The 12,723-nt window shown below is 33.2% G+C and overlaps 1 protein-coding gene across 1 annotated transcript; it reads right to left on the reverse strand.

Moving 5' to 3' along the window:
* Positions 1-1,762: 1,762 nt before the first annotated feature.
* On the reverse strand, positions 1,763-3,597 carry LOC100263384 (trihelix transcription factor ASIL2). Its single transcript, XM_002270236.4, has one exon. It carries the CDS (start codon positions 2,978-2,980, stop codon positions 2,018-2,020), a length of 963 nt encoding a protein of 320 aa, XP_002270272.1. The 5' UTR covers positions 2,981-3,597; the 3' UTR covers positions 1,763-2,017.
* Positions 3,598-12,723: the final 9,126 nt, after the last annotated feature.

The raw sequence follows: 12,723 nt of genomic DNA on the forward strand, positions 1-12,723 counted from the left end.
TAATTAGTCTATTTATATCAAATAAATTATATTTCAATATTTTTTTTTTCAGTTCAAAAAGTTAGAAATTTATCTCATTTTTTCAAATACTTTTATTCCATAACATCTCATTCCAATTTTCCCTTAAATTTTCCTTTAATTTATTATGTCATATTAATACAATTATGTCCTTTTTTTTTATATTATTTTTTAAAAATAATTTTATATACCAAATTCTCAACTTTGAAGCACCCTAAACCCTGAGCCATTAGGTTTAGCCAAGAAGAAAAAAAAATTTGGCATTCAAGACTGCTGTCACCTTCAAAACAAAAAAAAAAAAAAAAAGGGAAATGAAAAATGTAAGTGGTCCACCTTTGTGCCCTTTTTTTCAAACCACATTCAAGGCCCCTGTGGAAGGGGGTATGTTGTCTCACACTATGGACCCACTTATACCACTAAAATATCATATCATACCAATACTACCATGCATAAGCCCATGGGGAAGAAGAAATCCAATTCCACAATGAAACCAAACAAATCTTCAACACAACCATACTCACTGCACTGCCCTAAGAACACACATTCAATTCAAGAGATGAGCATCATTCTCACCATCTGAATTGAGTTTAGTTCCATTCAACCAGCCAAACTCAAGGAACAACACAACACAACATTTTTACCCATGGGTGTGGGGGCAGGATTAAAAAGAAACTGATAGACAGAGTGGGTATCAGACTGTGAGGTCAGCTGAATTTTGATTATCTTCAGGTCCATTAAATCTCAATCAAACCGGACAGTTTGAAAGGATCTGGGTTTTGGCAGCCCCGCTTTCAAATCAAAGATAAGGCTACATCTGGCTCTCCTGATTCGCCTCCCAAAACCATCATAAAAAGAAGAGAGAGTTGTAACACTTGCAGGACCGGTTTCTGGAACAACTAGTAGAGGCTCCTAAAGGCTTCCTATGACATCGGAAAATCCCCAACTCTTCAAGCCACTCCTAGGTTTTGGATACAACCTTAGAGCTACTATACACATACTTGGTTCCCGTTCCAATGGAGAGTTAGCAAGCCAATGAATCAAATACCAACCCAAACCAAGCCCTAACCTCTATGATTATGGATACAAAGACTGGGAGAATGGTCCCAAGTCCACCTCTAGAATACCACAAGAAACAACAGGAGGGGGATCTAATTATGCTGAAAGCTTTTTCATTCAGAGAAAAAACCAATTAAACTCCTCCACACTCCCTCTTGTATTGACTCTAGAAGAATACTTGTTGATTCAGGTAATGGAAATTTTTTGTTGGCATCATTTTCCTTAAGGCAGCTTATCCTCTAGCTATCAAGGAAAAAATCACTGGCTTTCTGCTAACTTGTAGGACAACATGGCACAAGGTTGGAACCATATAGGCTATAGCTATATCCATTGAGAAATATGGCATTTCGACCCGGCATATCATACTTGTTAAACACCCAGGATCACAACTCTTAGTGAGGATCTCAAGCCAAGCTACAACATTTTGGAACTGGGTTTATGCAACCCAGTTCAAATTCCATTTCCTAATGCCATGATCTGATCAAGGCCCACAAAAGAAGTTCCATCAACAATAACTCCCCAATCTTTCTGTAAAGTCTACAACAAATCTCTTAAAAACCGACCCTCTTCAAACTAGTCCTTGACATCAAATTCTCCTATCTTTGGTTTCCCATTCCTAAACTGGTAACAAGCATGCTACAACACCAAGCCAAAATGAGAAGTATTGGAATAACTCAAGCATCAGAACTGCCATGAACACAAATAAAACTATTACTTATTACTTCTAATTCACAGTGTCAAAACTAAAACTACATCTATCTGAGAAAGAACAAGCAAAGGAATCGTAGATCAGTCAAAACTAGCAAAAATTGGCACTAGAAGAGAAATGGACACAGAAATCAAAACCCAAACTTACAAATGGAACCCGCGGAGCCCCACCATTTCCCCCAAGTTTCCGCCTTACACCGGATTTTTTAACCTATGATTCAATGGATGATAAGTTCTAATACTCCGGCGATGAGGTCATTTTCTTAGGCTTCTTCTTCTTCTCTGATAATGCATTGGCAAATGCCTCCACAATCCGCTGTTGGGACTCCAGAATCATCTCCGTCCGCTTCATCTCCATGTCCATGCGCATTGCCTCGACCTCCCGGGCCATGTCCATCTTCTTCTGCTCCATTTTCGCAAACCCATCTCCTAACATCTTTATCGCTGCCACCATCTCAGCCACCGGGTCTCCACCACCACCACCGCTTCTCTTGCCCATGGCTGGCCTCGCCCGATCGTTATCCCCCAAAACCCTGGACCCAAAATTAGGGCTAGGGTTAGGGTTTTGATCAAAATTTCCATAAATCTTCGCCATAGGCGGCGAGTCCAAATTCCCGCGACCAGGGATTCGAATTCGAAACCCGGCACCGGGTCCGCCGCCACTGCCGATTCCGTTACTCATCAAACCCTGGAGGCTCCGAGTATTACCAATGCCACGTTTGAGACCACCATCTTCATACAAATCCTGATCATCGTCGTCGTCATCGTCGTCACCATCAGAGCCCGATTCGACGGCGGCGGTGGAGGACGGCCCCTTCTCCATGGCATCCATCCTCTTGAAGTGAACCCAAGACGAGTTGAACCGGTGACTCGGCGCGTTCATCGACCGCTGCAACTCCGTCCGGTAGCGTTTCCGGAGCTTCTCCATCTTGTGGCGGCACTGTACGGAAGTCTTGGGCGGACTGGAGAGCGGGCACCGCCGCGAGACGGCGTCGGCGACCTCCTGCCAGTGGTTGGCCCTGAGATTCCCACGGCGGAGGGCGTACCACTTGTCCCGATACGAATCGATCAAAGCCACGGTCTCGTCGTGGGACCAGCACGGCGGTGGGAGCCGCCGGGAGGAGGGTGGCGCGGGAGAGGGCTGTTGCTGGGGCGGAGGCAGAGATGCGTCCTGCGCGGGCGACGTCGTACTGGCCATGGAAAAGTGGGGGTGAAGGATAAGGATGGAGCGGAGGCGCAAGATAGAAAATAGGAGGAGGAGGAGGAGGGGGAGGAGGAGGAGGTGGAGGTGGGGTTAGGTGACATAATTGATGAGGTTAAAGAGGTGGGGGGGTGTGGGGTGGGGGGTGGTGGTGGGGAGGGGTGTGCGGCTGATTTCAAGATCTAAAAGGATGAGACCACCGCAATGGGGGATGGTGAGGCGTGCTAACGTGCGCTGTGGGCGTTAAAGCTGCGCACCACCACCACCACCTCCTCCTCCCATTCCCACAATCCCACCCACCCTTTCCCTTTGGTCCACTCATAAATTTTTTTATTTTTTTATTTGTAAGTTAAATAAAATAAATAAATAAATAAATAAAAACAAAAAAAGGAAAAATTCTGACTGATGGCCACCACCCGTCCACCACCACCATCATCATATTAACCACCACCGCCCACAAGTGGTGGCTCTGACCTTTTTTGTGTTGAGAGTTGAGACTTGAGAGTTGGGAAGTCTTGGGACTTGGAGGTGGTGGGTGGTGGGTGGTGGCCTTTGTTTTTTTCTTTTGCGCTTTTGGGGAGGTGGCTGCTGGTGCCTTTCACTGTGACAACAGACAGGGGCCATTCCTCCACAATTTCATTCACTTTTATTCTTCCCTTTACTGCCACGTGCCCAGTCCCGTGTTACAGATGAATATTAGGGTCAACTTTTCTTAATCACCACCCTAACTAGTCAATAAACTAGATTTCTAACATCTAACAATTCCACTAACCTTTACCTTATCTTTATTAATAATAACAATCATTATTACATGGCCTTACCTAAGTTACCATTATTAAAAATAAAGGTTTAATACACTTTACCCCTCAATCTATCCCGTGTTTTGCACATTATCCCTTTAGTTTTAAAATCGAACACATTGCATCATAAACTTCTTAAATTACAGCACTTCGCATTTTTCATTGGATTGGATGATGTTAGTTTAAGGGGATGAAAATGTCACATGTAACACACGTGACTGACTAATAAATGATAGATTTGTAAATTCCTAAACCTAAGAAGTCACTCACCCTCCCTTAGTCTTCGTCTTCATTTTGGTTTGTAATATATTGCACTCCTAACCCTATTTGGTTGCTGAGAAAATGTAAAAACAAAACAAATCAAAGTTTTTAAATTGTAATATTCATCGATCTTACTACAATTAGTTAATATAGTTGAGTAGAGATTTTAATTTTCTTATAGAAACCAGATTAGAGAAAACCCATAACAACTCAAAATTCCAATCTCCCCTCTTTTCCTTTACTTTCTCAACAACCAAACAACAAGAACATGTAAAGTCAAACCACCAAAATCTCACACAAACAATTTCACCCAAATGGGTACCATTCAAAATCAACCCAGGAACCAAAAAAAAAAAAATCATTCCAATAATCACACCAGAAAACGCTCATCTGTAGGCCCCCAAATTTCAAAACTCCAAGTTCCCTTAGCTCATTCTTCAGAGGTGGAAGATCTACAATGCCTAAGAAAACAATCTATGATTAGGGTGAAGATTGGAGTAAGGAGGAGGAGAAGATAGCAAGAAGGCGAAGACAAAATGCTGAAATTGTTGACCACCTGTAAGAAAGGGAAAATGTTGAAAATTGCACTCCAAATAAGGTTAGGGTTTGATGAAGACGAAGAGAGGGAGAGTCGTTTGAAGATTTTTGGGTTTGGGAATTCATAAATCTACCCTTCATTAGCTAGTCACGTGCATAGCACGTGATATTTCCGTCAACTTAAACTATCACCGTCCAACGAAAAAGGCAAAGTGTTGCAATTTAAGAAGTTTGGGATGCAATGTGTTGGATTTTAAACTTAAAGGGACAATGTGCAAAACACGAGATAGGTTGAAGGTGGTAAAGTGCATTAAACCCTAAAATAATCACTAACCACAAAAATGTAAGCCTTTATTAACTAAAAACTATTTTTTACAGCTGTTTTAAAAAACAATTATCAAACAGACCATATATTATAAAAAAATACAAACTCATTCGATTAAGTTAAATTATTATTAAATCATTAATTTAAAACTTATGACTTTTTTTTTTTTACTTTAAGTATTAAAGTTGTTTTGTAAAATTTATTTTAAATAATCAAAATCACCATAATTAATTTTAACTAATATTTATTTCATTAATTTTAACTTATATTTATTTTTATTAATTTTAAACAATAAATCCATTTATAAAGCACCTTATTTTAGTTACGTAAAATGAATATAAAATATTTATTAAAAAAATGAATAATAAATGTGGAATAATAATTCAAATTATATTCTTTTGAGTTAAAATTTTTTTTTAAAGTATTTTTAGGACAATTACTTATCAAATGTTTATTATTATAAATGATTTTACAACATTTTAAACTTTGTCAAATACCTTTTTTCTTTTACTTTTTGTTTTTTGAAAACACTTTTTATATTAGAAGTCTTTTCTAAAAGTATTATCAAATCAACTATAAGTTATTTTACCAATTATAATTAATTTATTTAATGACTTTAATAAATAACTAAATCATATTAAGTAACTAAATCGATTTACCAAACACCCTTAAAAACCTATTTAAATGTGACTTTCATTTATTAAATGATTTTGTTAATAATGCTTTCATTACATTTGCTTTAAATAAATTACTAAGTATTTAAATATAAATAAAAGTTAATTTGATAATATTTTTAATAATATATTATATAATAAAATTTTGATTTTCTTTTTAAATGATCACCTATCATGTGATTCATATGATTCCTTAACTTTGGTCAACACAAGAACCTTTGGGTGAAGATGAAAAGTCAACATCTTAACACAAGCATCATATTGCATCTCGTCTAAAATATACAACAAAGTCAATTGCTTTTTTTTCACTCAAATTTTCTTCCCTTTTTTATTTCTTGGTATTAATGTTTGCGTGTAAGGATGTATATTCTTTTCTTAAGCAATTTTGTCATCAAAATTAAATGGAATCATTTATATCTTAAAATTAGAAAATAAAAATAAAAATTGAAGCTGAAATTGAAAAAACAAAAAGGAAAAAATATGTTTCCATATACTCATATAAAAATTTTTTTAAAAAAAATCATAAAATAGGAACTCAAGTTTATAAAATACAAAATTTAAGGATTATCTAAAAATAATTAGTATTTCATTTATTTTTTGGTCAAATATACTACATTTGACTATTCATATACTATCTTTTTTAATGATATAGATAGTACCTTTGATCATTCTAGGTATTACCTTGATCATTTTGGGTACCACCTTTAACAGAATTCACGAAACTTGAATTATTTTTTTTTCTAAATTTATTTTATGATTATTTTTACCTGAGTGCATGCAAACATAGTAAAATGGATTTTCCATCACAATTCCAATAGTTAGTTTGGAAAATTTAAGGTGTTGACTCGAAGTAAGGTTTGGATTCCATGAATGAAAAGAAATAAATTTTAGAGAATGATTAAATGCATTTTTCTCTTGGAAAACACATTTTATCATATTGACCACAAATTCAAATAAAAGTCTTATTTACTTTTCCAAATAAAAAGCTTGAATTCTGCTGTAAATGAAAGGTGAATATCACCACTTAAAACCCTTTTATTAAACAACATAATAAGTCTTCCATTAATGCTCTCCATTAATATGAATAAATAGAGGCATTAATGGAGGACTTATGTGGGGCCCTATAAAAGGTCTCCATCTCTTATACAAAGGCATCCCCATAAAAGAAGTCTTCTAAAATTCTTTCTTTTATTCTCTATTTCTTTCATTCTCTTAATTCTCTCATTTCTGTACTTCGATCACTTCCTCCCTATTATATATTATTAAAGTAATATATTTTTATCTCTATTTTATTTACATTGAATTTATTCTCATTTTATAACGCGTTATCAACACGAATTGTTGTGAATGTTATTCTTGTATCTTAAACTTGAAGTTGTTTATATAGAATAAAATTTTATGTCCTTATATTATTATTGATTTTGTTCATTTAATTTGTGTTATATATTGTTAAAAGCTATAAGAAAATTATTTAATTTTGATTATAATAAAAAGTTATACCAATGCTATCAATTTAATTGTAATTTATTCTAATAATATTAATTTGTCATATATTTGAAGTTCTTTGACAATGTCGAATATCCCAGAACTCGAATTTTTGACACTCAATATTTCAGGAAAGAACTATCTATCTTGGGTCCTTGATCCTTAAATACATCTTGATGCAATGAATCTTGGAGCTATGATCAAAGAAGGAAATCAAACATCCTTATTGGATCACGTAAAAGCGCTGATTTTCTTTCGCTATCATCTCCATAAAGATTTAAAAAATGAGTATCTTATAATAAATGACCCTTTTACTCTATGGAGTGATTTGAAGGAAAGATATGACCACTAGAAAACTATGATTCTCCCAAAAGCTCAATATGATTAGATGCACTTGAGGTTGTAAGATTTTAAAATTGTTAGTGAATGTAACTCTGTATTGTTCAAAATCAGCTCTCAATTAAAGCTGTGTGGAGAAAAAAAATCATAGAAGAAGACATGTTAGAAAAAACTTTTACTATGTTTCATGCCTAGAATATTCTCCTGTAGTGGCAATATTGAGAGCGTAGATTTACAAAATATTCCAAATTAATATCATGTTTTCATGTTGTTGAACAAAATAATGAACTTTTGATAATAAATCACTAGTCTTGTCCAACTGGATTTGAACTATTCCTTGAAGTGAATGCAATATAGTCTCAAACTCGTGGACGTAGACGATGATGTGGTTGTGGTAGTAGAAGGAATTCTCGATACCATGGTTCTTATGGTAATAATTCCTCAAATTTTCATAAATAAATAAATAAAAGCCTCATTACACCACCAAAAGTAGAGTAATACCGAGGCAAACTAAGAAAATGGGAAGTGTGTACAAGATAAACCTCTTAAGAACCATGAGAATGATTGTTATAGATGTGGTATGATGGGGCATTGGATGTGTACTTGTCATACACCCAAACATTTGGTCGACCTTTACTAAGAATTGATAAAAGTAAAAGGAAAATAGATAAAAATAAACTTTACCAACGGCGATGGATTGGACTTAACCTACTATGACACTGATTTCTTTAGAAATCCTAGTGAAAAAACTGACTACTTAATAAATGATAAGAATGCTAACATTGATTGATATTACTTTCTATATCAAATAATATATTATTATGACTTATATTTACATTTGATTTTCTTTTGTTATTTACATTATGCTTTGTTTTATTAGTTATATCTAAAATTCACGTGTTATTTGGTCTCAAGATAAACAAGGATGATGTATGTCTTACAAACTATGCAACCATGTACACAATTCTTCGAGATAAAAGATACTTCCTCAAATTGACATTAAGAAAAGCTAATGTAAGTACTATACCTAGTACTACAAACTTGGTTGAAGGCTCTGGAAGAGCAAACATAATACTATCAAATAAAATTAGATTCCATATAAATGATGTTTTATATTCTAGAAAATCCAAAAGAAATTTACTTAGTTTTAAAGATATTCGTATAAATGAGTATCATATTGAAACTATGAATGAAGGTAATGTAGAATATCTTTATATTACTTCTATTATATCTGACCAAATGCTTATAGTGGAAAAACTATTGATTTTTTCCTCTGAGTTGTATCATACAAATATAAAGCCTATTGAATCATATGTTCTCGTGGACTAGAAGTTCAACAACCCTAAAGTTTTTATCATTTGGTATGATAGGCTAGGTCACTTAAGGTCTTCAATGATGAGTCGAATAATAGAACACTCACATGCATCTACTAAAAAACTAGAAGATTCATTTACCCATTGAATACTCATATCCTGTCTACTCACAAGGTAAATTGATAGTTAGACCATCTTTTACTAAAGTCATATTTGAGTCACTAGTCTTTTTAGAAAGAAAACATGGAGACATATGTAGGCCTATCCATCCACTATGTGGATCATTTCATTATTTTATGATCTTAATAGATATATCTATTAGGTGGTCAAATATTTGTCTCATTTCCACACGTAATGTTGCCTTTGCTAGGCTCCTTGTACAAATGATCAAATTATGAGTATAATTTCCAAATTATCCAATTAAGACAATACATTTAGATAATGCTAGCAATTTTGTTTCTCAAACATTCATTGACTATTGCATGTCAGTAGATAAATATTGAGCATCTTGTTACTCATACTCATATGCAAAATGGTTTAGCAGAATCCTTCATCAAATGTCTTCAATTAATAGCTCGACCATTACTAATGAAAACCAAATTACCTGTTTTTTCTTAGGGACATGCTATTATGCATGTTGCAACTTTAGTCCATATTCAACCTACAAGTTACCATGAATGCTCATCTTCATAACTTGTACTTGGAAAACAACCAAATATTTCTCGTTTATGGATCTTTGGTTGTATAGTATATGTACCAATTGCACTTACACAAAGCACTAAAATGGGTCCTCAACGACGACTAGGGATTTATGTAGGTTTTGATTCTCTATTTGTCATTAAATATCTTGAATCTTTGACATACAATGTTTTTACAACTTACTTTGCGAATTGTCATTTTACTGACAGTGTTTTCTCGACATTAGGGGGAGAAAAGTCGATTCTAGAAGAACGACGAAAAATTACTTAGAATGCATCAACTATATCTTATGTTAATCCTCGTACAAATCAATGTGAACTAGAAGTTCAAAGAATCTAAGATACGCCTGAAGTGTGGCAGACCTGTCAACTCAAAGGATGTAACTTCCTAGAAAAGGAAAACTTGACATTCTAGAAAAAGTCATCAAAATGACTAATCAATCTAAAATTGATAAATCTATAGCTCCAAAAAGGCACAAATAATGTAAAAAGCCCTTGAAGAGGCACATATTGAGCAAGAAGCCCTTAAAAGGGCACATATTGAACAAATAGCCCTTAAAAAGACATAGGTACCTAAAAATTGTGAGATCTTAATAAGTTATGTACAAACGGGAGAAAAATGAGATCGAAATAATATTATTATTAACAATATTTGTGCTTTCCAAGTGGCCTCTAATATCATAAGAAATGATGAAGATCTTGAACCATGAAATGTGGAAGAATGCCAACATAGAAATGATTGGCAAAAATGAAAAGAAGATATGCAGGTAGAGTTAAACTCATTAACAAAACATGAAGTTTTTGGACCTATAGTCCAAACACGTAACGATGTAAAGCCTATTGGGTACAAATGATTATTTGTATAAGAGCTCAATGAGAATAATGAAATCATAAGATATCAAACGTGATTAGTAGTACAAAATTTCTCGCAGAGACCTGGCATTAACTATGAGAAAACATACTCTCCTATCATGGACGTAATCACATTTCATTTCTTAATTAACTTGGCAGTCTTAGGAAGATTAATTATGCATCTCATGGATGTTATTACAACATATTTGTATGGCTCCATGTATAATGATATATATATAAAAATCCCGAAGGATTTAAATTTCCTGAAACAAATAGTACAAAGCCTCATAGTATGTACTCAATCAAGTTATAACGATCATTGTATGGATTATAACAATCTGGACACATGTGGTACAATCGCCTTAGCGAATACCTATTAAAAAAAGGGTATGTGAATAACCCTATATGTCCATGAATTTTTATTAAAAATTCTTAAACTAGATTTTTAATTATTATAGTGTATGTTGATGACTTAAATCTTGTTGGGATTATTGAAGAACCCACAAGAACAAAAAATTATTTGAAAAAAAAGAATTTGTGATGAAAGATTTTGGAAAAACAAAATTTTGTCTTGCCTTGTAGATTGAGCATTTTCTAAAGGGATTTTTAGTTCATCAATCAATACACATTAAGAAAATTTTGAAGTGTTTTTATGTGGAAAAAACACATCCTTTAAGTTCTCCAATAGTTGTCTGATCATTTGACTTGAAAAAATACCCATTTTGTCCTTACAAAAAAGGTGAACAATTACTTGGTCCTAAAGTACTATATCTTAGTACTATTGGTGCACTTATGTATCTTGCTAATTGTACACACCCAAACATTGCCTTTTTTTGTGTCAATTTATTAACAAGATACAATTCCACTCCAACCCGAAGACATTGGAATGGTATCAAACATATATGGCGCTATCTTCATGCAAGTACTAATATGAGTTTATTTTACTCAAGGGAATCAAAACTATAATTGTTTGGATATGCAAATAGGATACCTTTTAGATCCACTAAAAGTTAGATCATAAACATGATATGTGTTCAATTGCAATGGTACTATTAATTCATGGAAATTTGTTAAACAAACAATGGTGGTCATATCATCAAATCATTCAAAAATACTTGCAATTCACAAAGCAAGTCGTGAATGTATATGGTTAAGATTTATAATCCAACATATTCGGGAATCATGTGGACTTTCCTCTATTAAAGGTGACCCGACAATATTATTTGAAGATAATGATACATGCATTAATAGATAAGAAAGAGTTATATTAAAGGAGATATAATTAAACACATTTCACCAAAATTATTTTATACACATGAACTTCAAAAGAGTGGTGAAATTGACATTCAACAAATATGCTCAAGTGACAATCCAGTAGATTTATTCACAAAGTCATTCAAACCTTAACATTCAAAAAGTTAATACACAAGATTGGAATGTGTCAAGTTAAGAATATTGATATGAGGAGTATGCTTGTAAAAGGGTGGTAGTGTACTAAACTTTTTTTCCCTTCATCTTGGTTTTGTCATACTAGGTTTTATTGACAATGTTTTTAACAAGACAGTTCTAATAGACCAAAAACAGCTTAAAAAATTATAAAAATATTGCATTTTTTTTTCTTCGTTAGGTCTTTCTCATAAGGTTTTTTATTAGCAAGGTTTTAATGAGACATTCTTTAGTGTGGTAGACATCTAAGGGGGGTGTTGTAAATGAAAGGTAAATGCCACCAATTAAAACCCCCTTATTAAACAACATAATGAGTCTTCCATTAATGCTCCCCCATTAATATGAATAAATAGAGGCATTAATGGAGGACTTATGTGAGACCTATAAAAAGTCTCCATCTCTTGTACAAAGACAGCTCGAGAAAAGAAGTCTTCTAAAGTCTCATTCTCTCTATCTTATTTTCTCTTCATTTCATTCTCTCAACTTTCTCATACCTTTCTCCCCATTATATATATTATTAAAGAAATATATATATATATATATATATATATATATATATATATATATATATATATATATATATATATATATATATATATATATATATATATATATATATTTATCTCTATTTTATTTACATCGGATTTCTTCTCGTTTTATAACAAATTCAGCCGATTTTCAAATTCTCAACATTTCTATTCAAAAGAGTTTGGTACACAAATACAACTTATTTTCAAATTCTCCACATTTACATTCAAAAAGGGTTGGTACTCATACCTAAATCATGGTACCAACTTCACTATGAATAAGTTATGCATCATGTAAATAAACCCTATATTTCCACACAGCCCTTCAAGGAAAAAAAAATTAAAATTTTCTTATATTTGATTTACCTTTGAAAAATAATAAATAAAATAAATTAAAATTAAAATTAAAATTAATTAAAAATGTATATATATTTTTAAACCATTTAATTTTTATATAAAAGGATTGAAATAAGTAATATTCAA

This window comes from Vitis vinifera, chromosome 15 (genome assembly GCF_030704535.1).
Source record: "Vitis vinifera cultivar Pinot Noir 40024 chromosome 15, ASM3070453v1".
In the NCBI taxonomy this organism is placed as follows: Eukaryota; Viridiplantae; Streptophyta; class Magnoliopsida; order Vitales; family Vitaceae; genus Vitis; species Vitis vinifera.